The sequence below is a fragment of the Myotis brandtii genome, unplaced genomic scaffold (assembly GCF_000412655.1).
Source record: "Myotis brandtii unplaced genomic scaffold, ASM41265v1 scaffold34, whole genome shotgun sequence".
In the NCBI taxonomy this organism is placed as follows: Eukaryota; Metazoa; Chordata; class Mammalia; order Chiroptera; family Vespertilionidae; genus Myotis; species Myotis brandtii.
The window spans coordinates 4,131,168-4,158,530 of record NW_005363098.1 but is presented as its reverse complement, the minus strand read 5'-3'; the positions used below and the strand labels follow the sequence as shown (position 1 = coordinate 4,158,530).

Here is a 27,363-nt window from a genome sequence, read left to right as displayed (position 1 = left end):
TCTCTCTCTCTCTCTCTCTCTCCCTTCCTCTCTGAAATTATATATATATATATAAATTTTTTTTTTAAAGAGAGCTCTACCAAACTATTCCGGAGCCTCTCACCATAATACATAAACATTCAGAATCTGGAACGAACAATTAGGAAACTGTGGTCCCTTTGAACTCAACACCTATCTTCAAGAGGAGGACTGCACCACAGGGTCCTGGTGAAAGCCCTCAAATAAGAGGGTAAAAAGAAAACTGCTTGAGACCCACTGCGAAAATAAAAGGCTCTAACAGGCAAAGCCAGGTTCTAAATGTCACCGGGCAAGCAGCAACTCACAAGGACGTCATCTACGCTCTCACCCACGGGTGCCTGACCCAAGGCTATTCCTTTAACCATTTCCAGAAAAAGCAAGAGAGTAGCCAGGCCCAATACCTGATATGAAAGCCCAAGGTATGAGGTGGGTCTCACACACCCCCCCTTCCCCGCCCCCCGCCTTTCCTTTCAAAGAAGCATCAACCCTGCATTTGAAATAAAACCTCACCTTCCTCCCTCTCTGCTCATTCCTGAGGCCGCTCAGAAGTGAGCTGTGATTTCCCAATAGTGTCCTGAGCCAAAACACACGAGGACACACAGCAGCAGATCCAGACTTGCCGGCCCCATGGAGATTACACAAAACTTGGCCCCAAACGTGGAATAATGTGAGCATGTACGAGGTGCTGAACATTCCACCGATGGCCTGCCTGTCAGCTGCATGCCTGCTTTCCCACAGGTCTGGCGCAAGGCCCTTGGTTAAACGCAGGTTCTCTGCTACTAAGGAGACACACCAACAGCCTAATTTTGGTTCTTGAACCTTTTGAGAACAAGACTTGTATTCCAACCCTCTCCTACCTCCTGCATCCTGCCTTCCTCTCCTGCCAGGATTTCTCTCTCACACATACACACATACACCACACACACACACCAAGGAAAGAACACAATCCCATAAACAGGAACTTTATTTAACTACGTGTTACGTAAAAGAACATATAAATGGACCTTTAAATACATCTTAATTGTTCATCTTAAACAATTTCATATAGAAACTTATTTACACTTCTCCATTATATACTTAAATTATTTTGTCCAAGCTTACTACCGATAAAAGGTAATAGAATGATCACCTGCTCGTACAGATGCAAACACAGAAGTTGTCCACAGGGCTAAGTAAAATAAAACACCACTTCTCAGGAAAGTGGCTGAGTGGGTTTCAAAGCGACGACTCATTCTGGAGGTGTTTTGAGCAGGCCTTTGCGGGAGGCCTCTGCTGAAGAGATGCGGGGGGTTGGTTCTGAGAAGCTGATCCCAGGGCAGAGCTGGGTCCCTGGGTGTTTATGACTCCGACTGTTGGAGCTAGAAGGACCCCTGGACACCATCATGGAGGCCATGCCCCCACTGCTACAGACTGGGAAGCAGAGGCTTAGGGACAGGGAGTGGCTTGCCCAAGGTACTAGTATCAGCGGTGGAACAGGGAGGGACTCAATCCCTGGTCCCTAGAGTCTCACCAGGAGTCCTGACCCCCTCTCTATCCACAAACTTTTGACCTCTTTCATCCATTTCCCATCTACCCATGGGCCCTATGTTTTGACCGCTGTGGTCTGCATGGTTAAATATATGATTTCTCAGGCTTTTTGAGATGGTGAGAAAGCTCAGGATTCCCATTAACCATCTCTGCGGAACCCCGGAAATACCTACTCAGGGCTAATTCTGTAAGAGGTTTTGTGGTCAGGTGCCTAACTTCTTCTACCATAAAGTTTACCCTTTCAATTTAGCGGACTCATCGAAGTCAAGTTTCCAATTAATTTGGTTGGGAGGCAAAATTGTATGGGAGACTGTACCACATCTTATTTGCCTAAATCCGTCTACCACTGTTGGATCTGAAATGAGGTTTCACTAATAAGTGACCAAAAATGGGGGGGGGCACAATTTTTAAAAAACAAAAACGTTTCAAGAATTCCCCCATTTCCCAAGTAGTCTCAGAGGGAAATAGTGAAGTGGGAACCGGGTAGAAAAAAGTGTCCCCCACCCACCTTTCTACTGAATGAAGGCCTTTATTCCAAATTGTCCCTGATGATACAAATTCTTCTAACAGTTATTTTCCTTTTAGTCTGATTTTAAAAACTTGATTTGGTTTTTCTCAGGATTTCAAAACCACTGTACCAAAGAATAGACGTCAACATTTGTAAGTATTACTGTTGAGAGAGAGAGAGAGAGAGAGAGAGAGAGAGAGACTGACTGACTCCAGGTCACATGAGCAGAGAAGGGCTGGGAGCAAAGGAAGACGGAGAAGAAAGACTGGGAGACAGAAAGGTTTTTCCTCCCCTGTAACCAGAGCGAACACAAGTCATAGCAGCCGTCACTCAGTTGTACAACAGAAACACAAATGCGAAAACATGGGATGGGAGAGGTGTGATCTGCTGAACAGCCCCTGACGTTCCATGAAAATATGGCACTTCTACACCCTGAAAGATCCAGCGTTCTCCCAGGGGCTGCCTGCCACCCGTCCGCAGGGAGGCTCTCCCGGTGGCCACAGGCCCCCAAAACGCACGTCCCGCTGCTCACGGTGCCCACACGGAGCCACAGGAGCACCGGTCTCCACCCACCAGTCTCACTTTCCCTCCTGCTCACACGCAAACCCTCATCCCAAGTCAGGCAGGGAGAGGTGAGCCAGGAAGAGTCTCAAGGACTCGGTGCAACCACAGGACGCCCAGGGCTCATGGCGAAGCCGAGTTGCCACAATGGTCGGCGTGCAGGCAGGTGGAACCCCGAGGCCAAGGACACAGGAAGATGAAAACATCTTCATACAAAGCAGTTTTTCTTCTGTCTTTTTTTTTCCATTCACTCTGCAAAAGGAACCAACTAAAACACTGAATTTTTATACTGAAAAATAAGCCTCTGATTTCTAAAAACTGGCCAAAATTCCTTATTTACTTGTTGCGTAAGAATGCCATCTCACACGCCCGAGTCTTTGTTTTGGCGTAGAGGGTTTGCCTGTGCACACTTTGGGGTGTGTGCGGGAGGTGCCGGTCCAGGACAGGGGTGCATGGGGACTCGACGGCAGGAGTCGGCACTGCAGGTGGCAGCCCACAGGCCTCCCAGAGTGTACCTTCAGCGACAGGAGCACTAGCAGGTGGCACCGATGATTCCCTTGATGTAGAAGAGTCACTCGGTGTTGGCCTTTCACAGCAGTCAGTCCACATGATGTGCCAGGAGGTGAGGGGGGACAGGCACCCATCACTTCCATAAGGGGTGGAGGATTTTCCCCAGTGTGGTCCGGCCGGAGTCTTTCTGCCTGAAGGAGGTCCTTTCCCCCGTCCCTCTGCCCTTCAGAGAGGCCTCTGTGTAGGCACCGGGACCCTCTGCTGACTCAGGACACTTTTTGGGGGCCCGGGAGCTGTAGGACCGCCGCAGGGTGCCACTGTCCTTGGGGACCGCATCCTCAGAGCCACCCTTCATCCTCAGCTGCCGGTGGGAGACTGTCCGCGTGAGGCCGGGGGCTTTGGTCACCGGGAGAGAATCTGTTTTCATGAACCGAGATGAGGAGGCTACTGTGTTTCGGGCAAAGCCTGGGACCTGGGACGGGACACGGGGGACGCTGGGGGTTGGTGGAGGGGGCTTGGGCTCTTCTCCCGGGCTCTGGGGGTCCTGGGAATTGGAGCGGCAGATCTTATTTTCCTCGGGTTTCTGTCTGGGGACGTTCCGGAGGGGCTTGGCGCTGGGCTTCTTGAGGGAGCCCCTGGGCTGCAGGGCGGGCTCCTTGCCCGGCCGGGTGCCGCAGGAGCCGACCCTCCCTCGCGGGGGCTTCTGCTCCTGCTCCTCGGTCACCTCGGCGACCACCCCAGGCCCCTTCGAGGACCTCTTGGGTGACGTGTCCAAGGTGCCCTTCACAGAGTTCCGGCGTGACCACGACTCCTGGGTGCCACTGGGGGGCTCCCGAGGAGGCTGCTTCCAGCCAGAGGAGCCCCTGCTGGCCCTAGAGATGGGCACGACCTTGCGCATGCTCTCGCTCTCCGAGGAGGTCAAGGTCCGCACGGGCTTGGATGCCGTCCCCTGGCCTCGTGGGACAGCCCCAGGCTTGGGGGCTCCCTGGGATGCCTCCTTGAGGGAGTTTCTCTTTGGTGTGGTCACTTCCTTCCCTTTGGAGGACCTGTCTCTGGAAAGGCCACCCCTGCAGCTGGGCCCGGTCTTTGCAGAAGCAGGATCAGGGGTCTCCCCAGGGGGGCTGGAGAGAGGGTTGGAGGACACTTGGCTGCCACCTGCCTCCCCTGCCCCAGAGGACACAGAGCCATCCCCTTGGCCGGACTCCCCCAGCTCCCCACCGCCAGGCCTGGTGTCGGTTTCCTCTGAGCAGTCCAAGGTCAGCGAGCAGTCGGTGGTATCCGAGAAGTAGAACAGAGGCCCAGGGTCTTTGTTCTCAGGGTTGATGCTGGGCTCATCAGGAGCTGCCCCATCACCCTGCAGGGCTGCGCTGAGACTCTCCTGGGCGCTGAGACTCTCCTGGGCACCTGTACCCACAGGCGTTAGGCTACCGCTGCCAGCATCAATGCCAGCACCAATGCCAGCACCAGTGCCGGCTCCGAGGGGTTGCAGGCTCTCATCCCCCGGAGACGCCAGCTCCACTGGACTGAAGTTGGTAGGGCTCCGCTGGGGCGTCTCCTCTGGGTCCTTGGGACCCTGGACGTCAAACTGGGCCAGCCCGGTCACCAGCTCATGCTCCTTAATTCCCAGAGCCAGTGGCGAGAGTGGAGGGGACCAGGGAGACGCCAGGCCCACAGGCTCGCTGTTCCTCTTTTGGAGCATGCTGAGCCCGCTACGCCGAGTTCGGAGCAAAACTGGAGCAGAGTCTTCCATCTGGGGGGCGAGGAGCTGGCCACAGGAAGCCGAGGGTGGGTCGGGGGCTCCCTCCTGGCCTGCGGAGGCCTGAGGTCTGTGTGTGCGGCCAGAGCCCTGGTCCCTCGGCTCCCCAGACTCCCTCCAGGCCGACGCGGGTCGGGCCTGCCGAGGGCTGCTCCGGGGCAAGCTGTTGAATTTGTTGGCCTCCTCGGGGCTGCCCACGGAGTTCTCCAGGAAGGTCAGCAGCTCCCGGTCAGCGGAGGCACCCAGGGAGAGGCGGGAGCGGCGGGTGTTGGGGCGTCGGCAGGAGGGGCTGATGGGCCTGCGGTGCAGGAAGGGGGGCAGGTCCTCCGCACCCTTCTTGCCCAACTGCTCCACGTCATTCTCACTGCTGCTCCGGCCGAATCCCACCAGCTCCCCAGTCGCCCAGGAATGCCGCTTCTGCTCCAGCTCCTGCAGCCGCCGCAGCTGCCTCAGCTCCTGTACCTCCCGGTTGTGGTTGTCCTGAACGAGGGGTGGAGAGAAGCCCAAAGATGCATCAGACACGTGGGACCCCTGTGCCATTCCAGAGCCACCTACCCTGAGACCCCAGTGAGACATATATGGCGGAGAGACTGGGCCATGGGCATCAAGGGGAGACTGTGCATTTGCCCTTGTGTGTGGGGGCTAGGTTCTTCCAGAGCTACGTGGGGGTGACCAGAGGAGACACTACTTCTGGCCCCAAAAGTCCATCTAAGGTTGTCATCAGATCCCTGGGCCCAACTTCCAGCTTTCAGGTCAAGGCACTGTCCCCGCAGTGTGGGTTGTGACTCCACTTGTACCTGTGACCTCAACTCCAAGGAAACCCCATGTGGTCCTTGCATGGGTACACACACACACACACACACACACACACACACACTCACTCCTGTGCAGCACATTCTACCTAGTGGGGGTATGGATGCATAAATGATATACACCCAAGATATTACGAGAGGCTTTTCAAATCTCTGTTCTCTGACTGCTCCCTGGTAGAAAAAACACACACAAAAAAACCAAACAAACACCAGAAATGCCAGGGTGGCTCGGTCCCTTGTGCCCCATGCCCTTCCCACAACCAGAGAGAAGGATTTGCCTTACAAATCCTCCACCTTCCACCCTGCTCCGAGCGACCAGTCCTCTGGAACCGAACAAATGCACACAACCAAGCACACGTTACTGCCTGGCTGTGCACTTTGAATGTACTCCTGTCATGGAAATATGTGGAAATCACCACCCAAATCTGTTATCGGTAGCACATTTTACTTGAAGGTCCATTTCTGCAAAAGGACATTCCTGTCCAAGTGTCTGTGAGGCTCTGGCTCCGGCTGGCTACCAGTGCAGGGGGAGGGGCCAGCTCTTGGCTCTCGGGGCGGCTGGGCTTGAGAGCATCACACAGGTGGCCCCGAGAGCCTATAGGATTCCGACTGGGAGTGAGGGCCTCAGCAAGAGCCAATCTGGCACCTACCACCCACCACCGCTTCCCCTGCTGAGCTCACTGCTGGGACAAGGGTGCGTAAACGTGGCCAGAGGCGGAGCCTCCTTCGTTTAGCTGGACAGAGGAAGGAGGGACCGAGAAATCAAGGAACTCTGGCCTATTCACTTCTGGCTGGAGAGAATTGGACCAGTCCCTCAAAGAAACTCAGCTACGGGCAAATCTGCTTTTGAAATATAGAGGAAGAGATGGTGTACACGTATTAGGTTTCTCATCATCACCAGAAAGGGAGGGAGGTGAGGTGCTTTGTTTTTCATTGAAATGAAAGTTTTATTTACAAAGCCAAGCAACCCAGAGAGTTTTCTGGCTTCTGCAATGAGCTCAGAGATGACTGGAATTGATGGCTGAAGGGCAAGGTGGACTCAGACAGCAGAGCACCCTCCCTAGATATCTGAGCGTTTCCAAGTCGGCTCTGGCCAAGGACAGCCTGGTTCCCATGGCACCAACCCCTGGCGATGGCCATTGGGCTGGAAACAGTGACAGAGGGCTCTATGGTCATCCCACTGCGACCAAGGTCTCCTGGCAAAGGATATGTTCTCCTGGGGAGGGGCTGAAAAAGACCTTCGGGATCTTCAAAAATACTTTTCAATATGGTGACTGCCATCATAAATAAACCTTACCAACAAAATGCTTTTAGGGCATTAAAGTGGGTAATGTTCTGAGCCTCAGAGTTGCAGATGTTGGCACCTACCACCCACCACCGCTGTCCCCACATGCTGGACACCTGATGATACGGAAGCGTTCGGGCCTGGGGTGGCAGAACCACTTCCTCCTCATCCTGACCAAGAACCTGGCGCCCGACCTTCCTGAACCCCCATAAATGCTCAACCATCTCCTTGCCATGGGCAGAGGGCTGGCTGAGTCTGGAAGAAGAAAAATAAAAACCCGAACCACTCAGAAAATACAGAGATGCCATCTGCCGTACCTTAACCGCTTTGCTGAATTTGGTGCAAAAGTCTCGAAATATCTGAAGGCACTCGTCCAGTTTCATGGTTTCTTTGTCTTCGCAGAAAAAATCTATGAGGGTGTGGGCCTCGTCCTGGAGCTCCCGTTTCCAGTGCTCTAGTTCGGTCAGCTTTTCTACAGCAAACTGCGGGCAGACAGACAAGCACACGCTGAGGCAAGCAGTCGGCGGGCAGGCTGGTGCCCAGGGGAGGGGTGCTCCCGGGTTCAGTTTCAGGTCTCGGAAAAGGGAAGGCTTATTGCGAGTCCAATGTGCTCAGAGCCAAAAGGACAATAATTCAACCCAAACAAAACCTTCAGGGAAGCAAGGTGAGCTCCTGAGTGAGGCCTGGGAGCAACAGAAGAGATGGAAGGGCCTTCACCAGTAGAATGCCACCAACGAAACGTTCACCTTTAATGTCACTGAAAAAGTGACATAGGTGTGCACTTGATTTTATTATTTATATAAACATTAATATTCATATCCTGTATGTTCTTCCTTCTCTTAAAACTGGGTGTTATAGTGGCCAGGTTTACTTTAGGGTCCTAGAAGTCACTGTTCTATTGATGAGTTGTCCTGTTGGCAGGGAGTTTAAACTTAATTCCAAATGAGCCATGTCAGGGTCAGGGTCACCCCTCAGGACTGAAGCCCTCGTGCCTGGACCAAGGTCCCAGCAAGGGCTTCCTAGCCAGGGGTGCTCATCTACATCAGCTGGGGTGCTGAGTCTACAGTCCATGCCACTGAGTAGCTGTGGGGTGGACCCAGCCTGCATATCTTATGAAAACTTCCCCAGGAAATTGAGATAGGTAGCCACGGTTAGGAATTTCTGCCTGTACAAATCCATCCTCTTTACTTCACCACGGTCTCCGAATTCTTCTAGGACAAAGTCTCCAGGGCCCCTACAGGTTCAGGCTCCTGCCTCAACCAAGAAGTGGGAGGGAAAGCAGCTTGCTTTCCTCCAATGAACTCCAACCCTTTCAGGAAGGGATCTGCTGGGGCCAAGGGGCTCAGGGACAACAAAGGTTGAGCTGAAATGAGGAAGCAGAGTGGTCCGAGGAGCCAGCCCCCTGGGCACTGAGTACAGGGACCACATGAAGCCTCATGGGCTTTCTTTTCCACTGGGTTACAAGGCTTACATGAAGAAGGGACGTACGGAGTTATTACTTTATGAAATCACGCGTATCATGTTTTCATAAAGACGTATTTGGAGACTTCTTCGCGTGGGGGACAGGCCTGGGAAATGGTGAAGATACAGGCTGCCCTCCCTTGAGGAGTGGAAGCCCTGCTTGGACCTGCTTGGAGCTACAGAACCTAGAGACAAGTTCTGAGAAGACATGTCCCCTCTCACTCACTCCAACATACTCTCCCCCTGAAAAGCCCTCTTCCTACACCAAACACACTCAAGAGGATGCAGGAAACCAAAACTATTTAGGAGACCAAATACCAGAGAAAGTAACCATCTGAGCCAGTAGCCCAAGGCAGTGTGTGCATTCATGGTGTATTTTTCTCTATGGAGAGAAGGGTATTAACGAAAGGATATACCCCTGCCTGTCATTCTTCCACAGAAGGGAAGATGGATTCCAGCCAAGAACAGCTCAACTGTAGTTGAACAGGACTCTTGACAAGAATCTACACAGGCATTTACTCCGCCTCATAGGCCTCATCCTTGGAGTGTGAGGGGACTGAGAGGACACGGGGAAGGAACGACGTCAGTGCACTGCAGTCACCCTCAGGACTTGGGAAAGTGAAATAGTCCAAATATGGGTCTGACAAGTCACCACGCTCAGAGTCATTATTTCCTGAACCCTGCCCACATGATCAGGGCCGGGAACAAAAGAGTCCAAAGCCACACTGGCAAAACGTGAATGACAACAGGTTAGCAGTGTAGCGAATTCAACTTTCCATCTCTAACTTGTCTGCTCTGGATCCAAGTTCCAAACCAGTTTACTTGGTGTTTCACACCCAAAAGGTCAAAAGTCCTAAAGAGATCTTCAAAACAGTGGTCCTGTCATTTTTTTCTGCTCCAAAATCTCCAGCGACTCCCCACGGCTTAGAGCACAAAAGGCCGAAGTTTTCAGACTGGCATTCCAAGCCCTTGCTGGCCTGACCCTAAGCTACCCTCAAAAATTGTAACCCCCCCCCCCGCCATTTAAAAAAATTGAATTACTTGCTGGCCTGACCCTAAGCTACCCTCAAAAATTGTACCCCCCCCCCATTTAAAAAAATTGAATTAAAAAAAAATAAATAGCTGGGTGGAACATTTTTATTTACAGAGCTAAAAATGACTGCCAGGAAGAAGCGTTTAGAGTTAAAACAACTTTGCCTTAAGACAGAGGTGCAGTTAAGAAAGAGCTGCTTTTCATGGAAGACCTTTCTGTCTGGCTATTTGGCATACAACACTAATGTTTAATACAAGAACTGAGGAACGAGGCAACCGGAATTCTCATGTCCTGCACGTGGGCCTTCTCCTTGACCTTCGGGATTGGCTTCAGTTGTCTGAATGTGCTCACTGCTGAGCGTTTTCCTACCCACTGGCAGGTGTCTCTGTGCTGCTGTTTGGTTTGTTCTTACACTTTGAGAAAAATCTGTGTACTTGTAAGGGGAAAATCAGAGCCTGCTTATATTTCAAAGAAAGCATAGAACCCGTGTTTAATAATAAAAAATAAAATCCCAACCGAGCCAAACAAAATCAAATGTTTGCAGATGGAAGCTGAGGCGCATCATATTTGCAGCTTCATTACGCGCACACGGGTAAAGCCTTCGCTTGGAACAAGCCTCCGGAGCACAGTGTTCCTTCCCGGTGCCAAGGGCAGCCCTGGCACCTGGATTCCACCTCGCGAATCTAAAGCACTGACATTTAAGGCAGCACACCACTTCCCTGAAGATTGGGAGCATGAAAAGGTGCCACTCTTTCCTTTTAATGAGGACGATAAACGAAGTATGTCAGACTGTGTGATGAGTGAGTCACAGTGAGCTGTCACAAACAGGTCCACTCTGCTGTTTTCTGTTGTTATTCCGAGCCGCTCCTGACACACCCTGTTTGGGCTGATGGATTTCGGGTGGTGATAGGCACAGCGACCGTGTTCTCCTGCTCTCGTCGTAAAACATGCCAAAACGCAGCCTGTGCCTTCAGTAAACACAAGCGAAGGGACAACAGTCCAGGTTCTCAGGTATCTTTACGATTTTTGTGGAACTTTGCGGTTCTGTTACTCACAGTTTGACTGGGAGTCGGGAACCCCAAAACCACGATTTACAACCGCAACTTGAGTTGCCAGGGTAAGTGAGCACCCTCACCTGATACCATTTCACATCGAGCAGTGATACACAGAGGCCCGCTCCCTAACAATTACCTGAGGCAGTTTAGGCCACATTCAGTATCTTCTGCTCAAAAACAATCCAGCCAAGAATGGGCACTGAACTAAGACGCTCCCTTTACTGACTGGGAGGAAATATGAATGGGAACCTGTTGCTTCCCTGAACACGCCCATGCACACGCACCCCGCCCCGGGGAGCTGCTGGACGACGAAATGAGAGGCACTGACTTGCTTCACCCACAGACCTGAAGGAACTCTTCCATCTGCTGACGGAGCTCATCATCCCGCCGGATGTTTTCCTTCAGCGACCGCGTCCTGACAGACAGCGAGTGCAGTTCTGCCTCCGTGTTATCCAGAGACAACCTGGGAGAAGAAAGGGGACAGCGGGCAGTTGGCAACGGGGAAGCCATGTGTCATGTGGGTACATCAAACCAGTCTAACTGCTGGTCAATCTTAGAAACAGAAGGGCAGACACACCTGAAGCTAATACAAAACACTGAATGTAAAGGAAAAAAGCAACACAAATTGACTATCACGTATCAGTTTGAATGCAGAAGCAGTTATAAGGGTCCGACTATGTGCTGTTAAGCGAAGACATTAAAGAAATTTGTAGAAACAAATCAAATAGAAGGGGAGGGAACCATTGCGAATACATTAACCTACCCCTGTATTTAGAGTTTCCTCCTATGTTTTTGACTTATTACTTAATTTTTATCGTTGACACTCTTACAGACACGTATCAGTTTGAATGCAGAAGCAGTTATAAGGGTCCGACTATGTGCTGTTAAGCGAAGACATTAAAGAAATTTGTAGAAACAAATCAAATAGAAGGGGAGGGAACCATTGAGAATACATTAACCTACCCCTGTATTTAGAGTTTCCTCCTATGTTTTTGACTTATTACTTAATTTTTATCGTTGACACTCTTACAGATGTCCCCATCACCCCTCCCCCCCGCCCACCCGCTTTCCCCACCTCTACCCAGTCCCACCCTTCTGCCCTCTGGTCATCATCACACTGTTATCTGTGTCTATGGGTTGTGCATACATGTTCTTTGGCTAATCCCTTCACCTTTCATCCAATCCCCCCACTCCCCTGCCCTCTGACAGCTGTCGGTCTGCTTATGTTGTTGCTTATGTTGTTTTTAAAGAGGAAATTCTTTCCTAAAGACACACACTGGTTCAAAGAGAAAAGGCTGTAATATACGTAACTGTTCCTGCTGGTGAGATAACTAAAACCATGGGGCTTGTCTGAACAGCTTTATGCAATAAGCATTGGAAAACTAAAAACTAGCAGGACTCAGGTGCATTTTCCTCTGGCCACTAAACACAAATACAGAAGTTCTAATCTAACTCATGAACAGCAAGGCAGTGTGTGCTGATAATCCTGACATTAAGGGTAATATGGAGATACTGAGCGGACATCATGGGGCTGGCCACTGACAGACAGGGAAAGCGCTCTATTTTACAGAAAACTAACCATCATGCAAAGGCTTTTGTTATTTACTGTATATCAAATCCAGATCGGTAGGGGATAAATGATGTTTCTGTCACCCGGTAAAGTGAACACAGATGACCCTTAAAATCCAGGGGGAGTTCAATTAGCAAATTCATATATTAGGATGCTTTCGTGCTGCCATTGTCAGGTTTTTTGTTTGTTTGTTTGTTTTTTACAATAAAGTCTTCTGCCTTCAGTGGTCATCTATGATCTGTTTGTACTTCACCTTCCACTTCAAATAAACAGACCTTACTGAATAGGTGTTTTCTAAGACAATAGCTAGCTAAACTTCCCCATCTAATTCTGAAATATCAGTTTAAAACTGTACTGGTTGCCCTAGGTGGGTGGCTCAATTGGTTGGAGTGTCATCCCATACACCAAAAGGCTGTGGGTTCAATTCCTGGTCAGGGCACATTCCTAGGTTGTGGGTTCGAACCCCAGTCAGGGCACATATGGGAGGCAACCGAACGGTGTTTCTCTCTCTCAATCCCTTCCTCTCTCTAAAATCAATTAAAACAACAACAACATATCCTTGGGTGAAGATTTAAAAAAAAAAAAAAGTAATGGTTATTTCTCTGTTTCTCTCTTAGTAACATTTCTAGACCAGTCGGGGGAATAAATATTCCCATACAGATTCCTTTAAGTAATTCAAAACGAAAACAGTTTATATCTTATAAGAAAGATGCTCATTCTTTTGGGGGAATAATCTGGCGATCTGTAAACATGAACTATGAACTGTTCACCCCTTTGGACTGACTGATCATCCCACTTTGGGAAAGATGTCATCTGTGGCTAGATGTTCACAGTCATCACAGAGACACTGGCCAACGACAGGGCTTGGCCTGCAGAGCTGTGGTTCATGTGCTTATGCATGTGGTTCGCGTCCTAACTGGATATAGTCACTCGGATAATGAGTCTATGCAATAAAGACTATTGCAAATAAACCCGTGAACGAGGCGGATGAAGGGGTGGGCTGAAGCCAGATTACAAGAGGTGACCTGGGTAGGCATCACTTCCCAACTGTGCTTTAGTAACACCACATTGGTAGCTTGAAATCAGCTATGATAGTAGTATTTACACCACGGAAATCAACAAATAATACAAATCAGACCTTTTTTCTCCCCTGAAAAGCTAGTTTCTGAACATTTACTGCTTTGATGCAGGGATGTGTATTATAAATTTGACAACACAGAACTCGAGCTAGCGTGTAGACACGGATTAGAGCTACATTAAAACACACAACTATATTAGGATCAGAAGCAAATTAAAGTGTTAGAAATGGAGCTCCATGCTTGGTAGATACTTTCTCTGTAAAGTCGAGTGACTAATTTAAGACAAAATCCTTTCACAGCCCTTGGTATGGTTCCAACTTCTAATGTAATAGAAAATAAATGTACCATGTTAGAGTCTACCACGAAAACAGTGATGGATGGCCCTGCCAGTGTGACTGACAATATACCAGCTCCCAAGGTAATAGGCTGTGTTGTTTGAACTCTATCTTTTGGGTGTGGAGGGAGTTGAAGTTCTTAATCCCTGTTTTTTTTACACTGATGATATTCATTAGAATAGATGGCAATAGGTCTTTTTTAGATTAAAAAACTAAGGATTAGTTTTTCAAAACCCCCAAATTCCAAAGGTGTACACACACACACACCTCTGTAAGCAAATGAAAAGAAGGTCTGAAAGTTCAACAAGACAAAACTTTTAAAAGTTCACACTTGAATCCAGAAGTTATAAAACAGTCATCAGTTTTCATAAGAAGGTAGTTGAAAAAACACACAAGCCTTAAATCTTCACAATTCACTTTCAGTCTTTCTTGCTTACCTAGCAGCCTCCTGAACATGATATAATTTTTCAGAAAAGTTTAGAAGAATGGCGTCGTTCTTTTGGGCTTCCTGAAACAAAACCAGAATTTGGTCTCACTATAAAGATGGAACTGGAAGGAAATCATTTGCCCAGGCTTAAAGGAACCTTAAAATCACTGTTCCCGTTTTTTACCCTTGATGCATTCAAAGCCATTCACTGAGACAGTAGCTCCGATGTTCCTAGCAAGATCTACCAGAATGCCAGGACTCTCACCATACATTTAACTTCCCAGAGCAACTGATGCTGACATGAAACATAACTAATGTGCCTGAAAACTCAGGGGAAGGAGGTGGCGCCTTAGCAGGGCCCATCGCCTCTCAGAGAATCCAATATGTCCTGTTTAAATACCACCCATACCTGTGAGTGTGCCTTTGAATGACCGAGATACCTTCAGCAGTTAAACCAGTTTGCAACCTGAGTTTAATCAGAAGGTGCCCAAGCCATGGAGACTCTGGATTCTTCACCTGTTCACAGAGTACGAGGAAGACAGGTATAAAGGGACCAATGAACAACTCGGGAAACTTCCCCACATGGGCAGGGACACAGGACACACCTGGATACACGGGTCTAAAAGGGCTGCCAGAGAGTCCCTCCCAGCAAGACACCTGGGAGGAGGAACCTATTTTCTGGTTTTAATGTCCTGCAAATTAGCTTTTATATTAGTCCTAAGGTCAACATGGCCTCCACCTTCGGAAGACTATAGTAATAATTGAGAGCTTACTATATGGAATTACCTCTGTGAGCCCTCACGGTTACCTGGTTTTGAGGTATCACTATCCCCATCATTGGATGAAGAGATCCAGGGTCTTAGGTTTAAATAACTAAGTGGTTGGGCATCCACCTATGAACGAGGAGGTCATGGTTCGGTTCCTGGTCACATGCCTGGGTTGCAGGCTCAATCCCCAGTGTGGGGTGTGCAGGAGGCAGCTAATCAATGGTTCTCTCTCATCATTGATGTCTCTCTCTCTCTCCCTTCCTCTCCGAAATCAATAAAAATATATTTTTAAAAAATAGTAAATGACTTGTCTGAGGGATTACAGCTCATAAATGACAAATCAAACTCTTGCAGTTCTGCCAACTCTCTCAGTTCTGCCCCATCTGAAGCTCACACTTGAAATAATCACATGACAGCTTCCTCCCTAGGCTAAAGCTACGTCGCTGTATTTGCTGTCAAAACAACAAGGCCTTGCAATGAAGGAAAGACAAACCGGAACAATTCGTTACTTGAGATAATTTAACAACAAAGAGATAATTGTGCTGGGCTGATTTTTCACTTTGTAACTAGTTCCTTTGGCATCACATAGACCCAGTCAAAAATGGAAGTGATGGCTCAGTTGGTTGGAGCGTCCTCCCATGCACCCGGGGGTTCGATTCCCGGTCAGGGCACATACCCAGGTTGTAGGTTCAATCCCCGGTCAGGGTGTGTGCAGGAGGCCACCGATCGATGTTTCTCCCTCACATCCAGTGTTTCTCTTTCTCCCTTCCTCTCTCTAAGTCAATATTTTTAAAAATGGAAGAGATGGGCAGGGTTCTGAGTCTAATCCCTGGGCTCACGGCAAGGCACACTAACCCACACTTCACTAAGGAAAAAGATGGAAGTGATCTTTGTAATTGCTCTGACTCTCTCACGGTTTACACATAACTGGTCAAAAATCTAGTCAATTCAACATTAGAAATGTTTCAACACCCATCCCTGTGGCCATCACTCTGATTCTCAACTCTTCCAAACAATGAATTCGTGCCAACTGCCACCAAGAGGTACCCCTCGTTCTAGCTCTCGCTCCACTCCAACCCATCCTCCACACTTTCCTCACAACAAGACAAAAAGCCATGCTGCACACACACCTCAGTTGGCTCCCCACTGCTAAAGCAAGCAATCCACATTTCTCAGCTTTAGGATCCAAATCCTTCATTATCTGTCTTCATCAACCCTTCGCCTCACTCCCCAGACCCCTGCCCTCCCCTCCAGTCCGAGGACCGTGGCACAGCTCAGCTCACGTACTTGCAGACAGTGCTTCTGCACAGAGAACCTTCTTGGGACCCACCATGCCCTTTCCTGAATCTGACGCCACCTTAGACCTGGGAAAACCGTCACAGCCAGCATGGGGATCCACCACATTCTCTCTCCATGACAACCGCTTCCATACCTGTGCAACGAAGTGCAGGAGGTTCATCCCAGGCTTGTTTGCTTTGGTGTCTGCCAGTTTGAGCAAAGAAGACAGCTTAAATCCTACTGCATTGCCGGCATACCCTCCCTAAAGAAGACAAATCAAAAGAAAAAACCATATGTTTAGACAGATCAATACAGTTGGAAACACAACATTTTATTTTTTTTTGAATTTTACTTACTGCATTCATGATATTTCCTGCCTGTAGCACCAAGTGTAATATGGAATGCAGCTCCTCACATGACATCAGCTCTGTCAAGAAGAACACACACAGTGACTTAGAGAAGCCTCCAGCTGAAACGGAGAAGAGACAGCTACCAGCCACCACATCCAAGTTCAAGGGTGTTGGGAGCAAGCTCTGACCCTGAACTGCATACGAAGACTGTGAAATTAAAGAAAGCAGCACATCCTACGGTGTATCTAATGCAGCATTTGCCACTGGCAATCCACATCCTGGTGGTGAACTGGGAATCAAATATAAGTAATACTTACACATCATAAAACAGTTCAATTATAAATTTATCCCTGTGTTACAGGGATACATTTTCTCTCGGCAATGTTTCTTTTTTTCATTTATATCCACTAGCCTTTGAGACTATATTGATGAAATGTGAAAACTAATAGCGAGCAACATTTTGCTTAGTCGATGAGCTATGAGGAGATAGGAAGTAAACAAGCTGGTATGACATGTAAATAAGGTGCAAAGCATCAACCCTTAGGGGCCAGGCACCGAGAGACTCTTCCTATTTTATTCAAAACTAGACATTTCACTTGGATTGGCTTAAGGACTTAAAAAGAAACTTATCGTTGGAATATATTGGTAAACTAGCTCTTTAATCACAGGATCTATTATACACGCACCTACACAAAAAAACACTATTCAAAAGTGTTGATGTATTTGGAAGGCTAAAAAAGTTTGATGATTAAAATGACAGTATACACAGAGAATAAAATGTCACCTATGGTATTTTTAAGTTAATATTCTCCATTAAGTCTGGTATTACTTTCCAAAAATTACAGCTGGATCACTGCCTACATTGTGTTATCTAAGGAGGCCAGTTTCTGAAGGGTAACCAGATAAGAAACGTTTGCGCCGTGCCCACAAATTTGCCTGCTCAATACGAAAACATGTTCTCCCATCTCTCTTTGAACAGGAGCAACAACCCTGTTAGAGTTGCTGCAATAGCCTTGGTATAGGAAGAAATTTTAAAAGGACTCTAGGTTGAAAGAAGAAAAAAATCTTCATTCTTAATCTCCTCTCTAAATGAAGAAACTATGATGGGCTGAAGAGCAAAACATTATTTCAAGCCCAGGTCGGAGCAACTAAACGGGAAAACCAAACAGGAATAAACAGTTCTGCACGATAATGAAATCCAGAAAATGAGCAAGAGGGAGTCAGGGGCGCTGATGGTGCTGGAAGATGTGAGGGTCAGGGAGGGCAGGACACTGCCCGGAGAGGAAAAGGAGGCAAACGCAAATGGGCGGGGCCTGCAATCCCAGGGTCAGCCAAGGCCAAAGCCAAGCTCCCACCCATATGGAATGAGACATCAGAGCAGCTCTGAGGAGTCTATCCAAGCTGGGTAAGCAAGAATGTAGCAAGTTGTTCAAAGACATGGATATGGGCCACTGGCCCCTCTCAAAATAGTTAGTCAACCAGTGGTTGGAGTCTGGAGGGGAGGCGGTGGGGGCAGAGACACCCTGACCAAAGAGCTGCGTGGACATTCATTCCTGGGAGGAGTCAGGAGGAAAGGGGTGGGGGTGGTGGTGGGGGTGGGGGTCTGCTTCTGGAAAGCAGGGTCCTAGACACCAACAGAGGCCAGAGAATGGGAGGAGAGATGGGCTGGGCTGGCCCAGGGCTTGCGCACCTTCTGATTAAACTCAGTTTGCAAACTGGTTTAACAACTGAAGGTATCTCAGTCATTTAAAGGCACACACACCACCGACACACAGCAAGCAAACCTACAAGAGGAACAAGAGTGAGCTGCAAGCAGCGAGGCTGACTCCGAAGCATGAGATGAAAAAAAGCTTCTCTTACGGGAGGATAATGTGCTGATTAAGTAATCAATTGATTAGTCAATTAATTAATTAGGGGGGAAGTAACTGTAGATAAACCTTCAATGCCATCCCTGGTCACACCGATTTCCCTTTTTAGGGTGTATCAGAAATAGGACTTTGCATTTCTAATTTCAACCGAATCATTTTTTAAAATAAACTGCTACCCAAATAAATAAAAACTAATTATACGAAGCATCATGCATTTACTCACCTTGTATAGCCATTCTTAGAATTCTTATATCCGTGTAGAGAGAAGAGCAAGAAGGTAAAAACTCCTTCTTTAGCACCATGGCTTCAATCCGAAGCGAATAGCTGAAAAGAAAAAAGTCAAACTGTAGTTCTGAGGTCATGCGTTTAAAAACCTTCCTCGGTAAAGAACAGTGATCGGTGGTCCTTACTTTGGCACCTGAATTAAGCAGTGCAGAAAGGAGTCTGCCAGGGACAGCTTGGACACATCGCCATTAAATGTTTTTAATTTCTTTATCTAAAAGACAAATGGGAAAAGGGGGTAGAGAAAAACATAACTTGTGATGAAAATGTAACATGATTTTAAATTGCATCTTAGAATCCCTGCAAGCAAATAGAATTTCGGTGCTACCTTCAAACTAGTAAAAGCGGAGACCTGAGAAAAGACAGAAAGGGAAATCATCACATCTACCACTTGCCTTTTTGAAAGCAGAAAGACCAAACAAACAACACAAATTAGAAAGAGAGGAGCCGGGTCACTTCTGTGGGTGTAAACAATCCCATGCAAGCCAGAGAGCGGAATCCTCAGGAAGGTTACCAAAAGGGGACTGAAAAGGGGCCGTTCTGAGGGTGAAATGTTTCTCTAAGTTATAACCTGGGAGGGAGATCACTGCTTGGGAGAAGAAAGAAGAGATGGAGTATTCCTTATAATACAGTCCTTAAGTCATAGGTGAAAACAGTCTTATTACTTTTGAGTCTTTTGGATATAACATACTCAGACTGGGTAAGGTCTAAGGCAGATCTTTCTGTGGTCAAGTCCCCTACACATATATTCACTTTATAGGAAGGGACTATTGTATGTTAGGTGAGTCCACTCTTACTCTCCAGCAGAAAGAAATAAAGGAAAATGGCTTAACAGAAAGATCAATGTTAAGACATCCCTCTATGAAAGAATCAGGTAATAAAAGCATATGCACAATGGGATCCCGTATGTATATGATTATATTTTCTTCTGCTGCTTATTTTTATTTTCTAAATTGTCTACAATGAACATGCATTTTCTTGTAAAAAATCAAACTATGCCCGGCCGGCAGGGCTCAGTGGTTGAGCATCGACCAACCTATGAACCAGGAGGTCACGGTTCAATTCCTGGTCAGGGCACAAGCCCAGTTTGCGAGCTCGATCCCCAGTGTGGGGCATGGGGGAGCGAGCCGATCAATGATTCTCTCTCATCATTGATGTTTCTATCTCTCTCTCTCTCTCTCTCTCTCTCTCCTTTTCCCTCTTAGAAATCAATAAAAAAATTTTTTTAAATTAAGCTGGAAGTTATTAAACACACAAATATTCTTTCAAATGTAGGAGAGAACTAAGAGTTCGGACATAGGAATGTAGCCAAAAAACTTGGCAAGTGCGGATGGAGGGGAAAAGGAAGTTCCCCTCTACACCAGAGAGCAAGTCATGCTTTCCCCACACAGAAAACTGGACCAATCTGGTGGCAATAGCCCTTCTCCATCCACTGGGTCTTCCAACAAAAACACTTGACGGTACGTAGGGCCATCAGACATAGTCAGCCCATCTTTGCAGCTAATGGTAGCCAGGGAGCACGCACCACTTTTTATTAGTCTTCATAAAGCTTTCTCTCTTCCACCTCCTGGATTGTGTTGACTGCCCATAAAAATAACATGATTCTTAAGCCTCTTTAAAAATTAGGGAGTGATGTGCAAAAACACAGAGGGAGTATTTGCAAAGATCCACAAACTGAAATACTTACACCAATTCCCTGAAGATACAAAATGTGACAGTGTAGATGAACATCCTAGAATTGAGTCTGGTCCTTAAGATCACATCTTTTTCTTCCAACAGACAGAAAAATTGCCATTTATAGAATGGCACTATTTCCCCTACCTTTAGGGCCCCAACGTGATTTTTACAATTTTTTGGCCTTACTAAATGAAAGGGCAGATGGAATCTCTGGTTTAGCTAAGCCCAAATCAGAGGCTCGTTTCTGAGCTGAGAAAGCTATGGTAAGAATTCTGATCCCTTCCGAACTGGTCTCACAATTCACTATATATGGGCAGGGCAGAGTGAGACCTCATATGCAGCACGTGCAAATAACAGCAGTTTTCTGTCCAAAGCCTAAGAACAGGTCATGCTAAGTCATCTCCGTCGATATTTCTATTAGACATGTGCTAAACTGTAACTGAACAAAGACTAATCTCCTTCACTTATGTAACGAGCTAACAATGTTTAGATTTCAAGAGAACGGTGATGAAAAGATAGTATTTGATTTAAATGCCCTGTATACAGTTCTTAACTCCATTCCAAAACGGGATTTATGTTCATTAAGCGGGATTACGGTACCTTCACAGTGGCAGGGAGGTAAGAAAAAGAGAGGTGAACCAACCCTATAATTAATATGCATTCTCATCACCATCAAAAAGCATTTATCAAACTTCATTAGGCACGATGCTGTTGGCTGAGCCAAGTGACTCTCATTATGACCCGGCTACACGGTGCTGTCCTCATAGCAAACAGAACTGTTGGCTGAGCCAAGTGACTCTCATTATGACCCGGCTGTCCTCATAGCAAATAGAATGCTCCTTGAGACTCACACATTCCCAGGGGCAGGCCTCCTTCATCCCGTCTAATTCCACTCCCATGGCCTTAAAAGAGCAGGATTTCCCACCCACAGACCAACAGAAGATTCTGGAGCTCCCCCACTGGCACTTCCCTCCCAGGGGCAGAGTAAACAAAAAGGTAGAAATGAGGTGATAGTGTCAGAGGAGGCCATTCAATCTGCGCCCAGAGAGGGCAGAACTTTCCTATCACCTTCCAGTCCTGCACCCCCAACACTGAGGCGATGACAGGGTATCCGCCCCAGCCGAGGGAGGGCCTTGCCAGCTGGGTGGGGGTCCTTCCCGGGCCCACCTGGCTCCTACTCCAGCCTCCTCTCAGGGCACAGGGATACCTGACAGAGAGCACAACCCTCCAGTTCTCTCACGTCCAGGTCTACCTTCTTCCTCTGCAAGTTTTAACCACGAGTTTCAGGCAAGATGAACAAACATGCCAGACAAAAGATTTGTGGCAAAAGGGCAGAGGAATCCTGAACACAAATTAACCTTGGGTTGGCTTGTCAGCTGAGAATGCAGAGGAGAAAAGAGCTCTTTCCGTTCATATTTTTCCGCCTGCTGATAAGATCGCGGTGTTATTTGGGTGACACTCACACCCGTACTGTGTGACAGCACAGGTGATGAAAAGGCCAGGAGACCTCTGAGAAACTACTGACTACCTCTGCCCTTCCTTCCTTCCTTCCTTCCTTCCTCCTAGTGCAGCCCAAGGAACTGCTCTGGGGTCAGATGAATCAGGGTTCAAGTCCACCTTCCTCCGGGGCCTGTCCATCATGTGGCACTGGACACGTGCTATCCAACCCATGCGAGCCTCAGTTTCTCACTGGTAAAATGAAGACTATCTTACATCGCTGTGAGGATTAAGTGAAAAAGGTACACTAAATCATTACAGCAATGATTTACTGACTGTCTATGTGCCGGACACTGGGCCACGCACTTGAAATGCAGGATCTCGCTTGGTTGAATGCTGCCCTGTCCAGTGCCTGGGACACAGTGGCACTCAACAAACATGTAGTCCCTTCTTGTGCTAAAAATGAGCATAGAACGTTATGCCACAGGCTCAGCAACATGCGGTTACTCGTACACTTATGCACTTATTAGCATATTTCTGCCACATTCCTAAACCTCTCTCACTTGGCCCTGTCTCCTCCTTGGCCTCATCTCCATCCTCCACCCTCCTCCAAAGACTCTAGGGCTGGCCCTGGGCCTGGGTGGTGCCAGAGGCCACAGAGCTCTCACGACTAAAGCTAATCTGACCTTGCAGCGGGCATGGGTCATGAGGTGGCTTTGGCTTTCACTGGGCCTCCCGCTGCCAGCACAGATCCCCCGGAGTGCATTAGGGAGGGATGCCAAATGACACCCAGCAGGACTGTCAGGGTGTTCCTGCTGAAGGAAGCTCCCAGTTGAGTTTGGAGGGTGTGGTGAGCTGAAGCCAAGAGTCAGTAATGTAAACAAGGGGGAGAGTGACCAAGCTGGTCAGATATTCAGACGGAGGATGACCCTGCAGCAGGAGGGTGGTGGGAGAAACAGCTGGGCCTGGCTCAGGGGCTGGGAAGGCAGGATTCCACGGCCAGGCCAGAGGTTAGCTAACAGTCTGAGGGTGAGAGAGCGCCTGGGGCCTCAGGAAAGCCTTGGGTGGGTTTTATTCATCTTGCCCTTAACTTTCCTCCCTGTCAATTAGATCCCACACACAACTCAAAAAACCAGCTTTTTAAAACATGAGCAGTTTGACAGCTACGTTGCTTCTTTGAAAAATCCCTTAGTCTTCCACAGCCTTTGCATTCCCGAATCACCTTCGATTTTTAAATTAGAAGATATTAAGAAAGCCGTATGTAATCTCCCACATCTTCGTGGCGTGAAGACAGCATCCTCCCTTATGCCTGACTTCTGTTTAGTGAGAAATTTAGAGCTTTTCAGAGCACTTTCACTTGTGCAATCAAATCTGACCCTCACTTAAAAATGGTAAAGGTCAGTTAGGAGTGGGTACCAGAGCAGTGCTGAGGAGGAGTCATGAAAAAAGCCCAAGCAGGATTAAGATATTGAGAAAAACTAAATCTTGTTTAAAACCCAAATTAATTCAACCATATTCATCCTCATTTTAAAATTTGGGAACTCCCATTTTCCACATAAAAGAAAAATTTGAGTGTTCAGCAAACAAGAATGGGTAAGTGATGATTTAATCTTCCTTTTTCTCAATATTTTAAGACCCTTTTATTAACATTAATAAATCCTATTAATTAATCTTGGCTAAGATAAATTATACTTAACTTTAAAACAGAAAACCCAGGATAGGGAGAGGCTGAGATTATTAGATGTATTTCTAGAATGTCTAGTTACTCAATAAGACTCTCAATTTGGCATTGTGAGTTTATCACTGATGTAAAAAGTATAAATACGTTTATCTTATTGTTATTAATGGTACTAAAGTCAAGTTCCACCTATGCTATGTGGGAAGAGGAGTGGGATGGGAGAGGGAGGAACTGCAGTATGTGTAAAAGGGTAACATACCTTTTACTTTATAAGACTATTATTATTCACATGTTTACAAGCACAGATATTCATGTATTTCTTTTAGATTTTTTTTCAAAGGTCACTTCTTCAGAAATAAAAGACAATATTAAAATTTTGGGAGGTTTTACAAAATTATTTTTCTGTTTTCTTTTCTATCAAGCTCCTAACCATTCAAAAAGTCAGTGAATTCAGTCCAAAAAAAAAAAAAAAATCAGTAACTTTATATTGCGGTACTACGTTGCTATCACAGCAATCTCCAACTTTCCATCAATTATATAGACAACGTTCATTAACATTTACCTACCTTCCCAAATTTTAGAGCATCTTTATCCTAAAGTGGCTTACTTTGTCTTTACTTTTTTTTAAGTATACACATTACAAAACAACCCACGTACACCCTCGGCAAAGATCATCCGCCAGATGATGGGAAATGGAATTAAAATGTATTGAGCTTCCACGTGCCAAGTACCATGTCAGATGCATAACTACCGTTTCATTATCTTCACTATCCAATGAGGTAGCATAATAGCCTCACTTTACAGGTGAGAAAACTAAAGTTCATGGGAGTTAGGAAAGTTGCCCAAGTTTCTCAATTAAGGGAAGAGCTCTAATTTAAACCTAGGTTCTCTAACCCCATAACCCATGCTCTTTCTACTGGGTCACTTCTTAATTTTATGTGAGAAAACTAATTCCGGGTAGGAGAGTTCCCTTCCCATGTGATTTTTGACATTCCTACAAATATTAAGCTTTTATCATCACTCCTAACATCTAAAACTCACACGGCAAATTCCTTACCTCCTCTGACTCTGGCAACAGTTTAAGAAATTCTCGCAATGTCTCTGATCCATAATGCTCACTCTTTCCTTGATGAATATCTTCTACAATGGACTGAGGAGACCTTGAAAAGACAATTAATCAGATTCACGTGCCAAAGAAACACAAGCCCGTGGAAATTAAAACAAATCACCTCCACCCTCCTTTCCATCCCGCCTTCTTCCCTGTCTAACAGGCAGTTGTGTGTCAGGGATCACCACAGACCACGGCCAGGAAAAGTGGAGATCCTGAAACACCACTCAGAGGCCACTTCACCCAGAACCGCCCCCCCCACCCCCACCCCAGGCATCCCAGAAAAGTCAGAGCGGCAACGACCACTGGAGTCTCCTTTTGGGAGAAGAAAACCATCCCCTTCAGCCTCATGAAACTTCAGTAGAGCCCTCGCCTTTGCACCCTGGACTTCACCACTGCTTGACTCACCAGCCCAACCTCCACTCAAGGGGCAACACTGCAGATGAATTTATAAACTCCCTGACATACCAGGCTTGAATGGCATCCTGGGGTAATTCTCCCTATTTCAAGCCACTAGATTGGGTTTTCATGAGGAAAACAGCATAAAGTGCTGGACTCATCAAAGCCATGTGCCTGAGAAGGATTTGAAGGCCTGAGGAATGATTTTCCCTCATGTTAGAATCTGAATTTCAGCTCACACCCACAGACTCTGATGCTCAAGTTTCAACTGTGTGCAAAAATCTTACTTCTTAAATTGCTTAAGAAATATCCCAATGTTCATGCTCCGTTTTGCATCCAAGATAGTAATCTGTAAAAAAATAGAGACACATAAGATCATTCAAGTACAAATAATAACAGTTGGAGGAATGAAGAGAATGAAAACCTATTAAAATATAATTCCAATTTATAAGAGAATAATACCCAGTGTGTAAATCTAGTGATTAATTGATATACTTAATATAGTTTTACTATATTTTACATATAGTAAAACAAATTTAGTAAAATGTTATCATCTCCCCAAACTTTCTGCAATATGTTTCCTTAATTGTAATAATTACACATGATATTATATAATTCTTAATAAATTATATATTTTTAAATTTAGCAGCTTCCTTTTAAAATAATATAATCCACATTTAAAAGCCTTAACTTGGAAAAAATGTCTTAGTATAGCAAGAATCACATGAGCTTTGAACTGAGAAAGTAAAAAATAACTCTGAAGTGATTTCAGAGTGAGTCCCAACTCTGATTTGGGGATTGAAAAAAATATTTAATAAAATTCTTAATTTTTTTCTAAAAGAGAAATTTCTTTTCATTGAAAAAGAATATGTATGTTCAACAGCCCTTTTAGGAGGAGGTAAGAAAGTGCCCTACATTTTATTTACTAATAATTTAAAAAGGAAAACTCTTGTGATGTATTTCACCAAGTTGAAGACATATTATTATTTTTTTTGGCATTTTAACATCTCTGGAATCATCTTTAATTTAATGAAATATGTTGGCTATTCCAATGTACCATTAAAACCCAGATTTTGGCTGCAATAGGTTTTAGTTGTTCAAAATGAATAATTTGGAAGAGTTTTATCAGATTACAAATTAGAACTTTTTTGGTGGGGGATAAAATAACGAAGCCATTTCTTTCTCTGGAAGTAAATGTCCAGGATGTGTGGAGGAAAGAGAACCTTAAAACTGCTGCATCTTTTTTCCATTTGTTTTTTTGGTAAAGGGAGACTCGCTAAAATCGGAATGTTGTTATAATGCTCTTCCTTTCCAAATGTATGTGATTCATTGCGAACAAAAGAGAATCGGGTTTCAAATTAAATTCCTGATCTCTGGGCCTGCTTCTAAGTGTATAGGAAACAGCAAGACTAACAAGAATGTTAACCAAAGTTAATGGCACTTCCTGGCTAAGGTTAAATTTTTACAAGAGTATGGTTGCCTTCATTTCAACACTAATCTTCAACAATCACATTATTTACTATCCTAGGGGTTTATTTCATGTTAACACAATCACCTGCCAACCATAAAATAAACTCCCAAGTTAAAAGGGCCAGCTCCTTATTGGAATTCTACCCTGGAGTTGCAGTTCAAGTTCAGGGTGAAGGGAGGGGGGGGAGGGAGAGAAGAAAGAGTGGCAAGAGAAAAACCCAAAAACCTGTCAAAGTTATCACCCTTTAAGGAGGAAGGCTCGTACCAAAAAGATATTATGACAGACAACTATGTGTTTATTATAATTCATAAATTAACGAGTAAGAACATGTATATTGATTGATATCCAAAATACTTTCTCTGTACTCACTTCCACCCAGAATGGGGAAATACCTTTTTTTATTTCTCTCATTAAATTACCACCTCCTGCTATATTTAACCCGTGATGGTGGCACCCTCCTGGGTCCCCAATACCCCAAATCCACCCTTCAGCCCTCTGCACACTTGGCTGAGATCCCACAGCTATTGTTGCTGAAAAAGTGATGGAGACATTAGTCTTATTACTCCTATTTACCATATAAGGAAACAGAGCCTCAGAGATGTCATTTTTATAACTTCCCCAAAGCAATATTAGAACTGAAACGTTAGCCTGGGTGTATCGGCTTCCTTTTCACTCTAGTTCTGGTGAGTTTTAATATCACTGAGATACAGGAGTAAAGAGAATTGGCAAATATTCCCCCTCCAGCCTGGTATTCACACTGGAATATTTCTCCAGAAATGGGGACAGATCTGAAGAAAGCCATCCACGGGGTTGGCCAAGTCCCCTGGTGACCCCAGTTGTATGTGTGGGGTGATGGGTAGAAATGTCACCAGCTAAGACAGCCTGCAGGCACAAAGAGGCTTCCTTATGCCCAATGCAGGGGCAGCCAGCCTGGAACAGCAGTTGTCTCTACAGTCTGAAGCAAGGCTTCAGAAACTGGCCCCTGAGAGAATTCAACAATATTCCTAAGGAAAAACCTGGGTTGGTCATGACTGACTGCACCCACCAGGGAAAACAGCCCAGTGCCTCATCAAAAAAACAGGAAAATGAGACAACTGATAATGTTCCAGGG

General features: G+C 46.3%; 1 protein-coding gene across 4 annotated transcripts in view; it reads right to left on the bottom strand.

Annotated features, from left to right (window-relative positions):
• Positions 1-964: 964 nt before the first annotated feature.
• Positions 965-27,363, bottom strand: part of FHDC1 (FH2 domain containing 1) — a 36,074-nt gene continuing 9,675 nt past the window's right edge. For 2 of the 4 annotated variants that reach the window (XM_005871423.2, XM_014543899.1), the window contains exons 5-14: positions 25,069-25,130; positions 24,332-24,434; positions 18,611-18,696; positions 18,424-18,524; positions 16,339-16,409; positions 16,137-16,244; positions 13,948-14,018; positions 10,872-10,989; positions 7,295-7,459; positions 965-5,360 (exon numbers count right to left, since the gene is read on the bottom strand). In XM_005871423.2, the coding sequence (XP_005871485.1) occupies positions 3,258-5,360; positions 7,295-7,459; positions 10,872-10,989; positions 13,948-14,018; positions 16,137-16,244; positions 16,339-16,409; positions 18,424-18,524; positions 18,611-18,696; positions 24,332-24,434; positions 25,069-25,130 (2,988 nt within the window). In that variant the 3' untranslated portion in view covers positions 965-3,257. Of the gene's footprint in view, positions 5,361-7,294; positions 7,460-10,871; positions 10,990-13,947; positions 14,019-16,136; positions 16,245-16,338; positions 16,410-18,423; positions 18,525-18,610; positions 18,697-24,331; positions 24,435-25,068; positions 25,131-27,036; positions 27,042-27,363 lie in introns of those variants that run through there. The other 2 variants (XM_014543900.1, XM_014543901.1) reach the window with 2 other exon arrangements.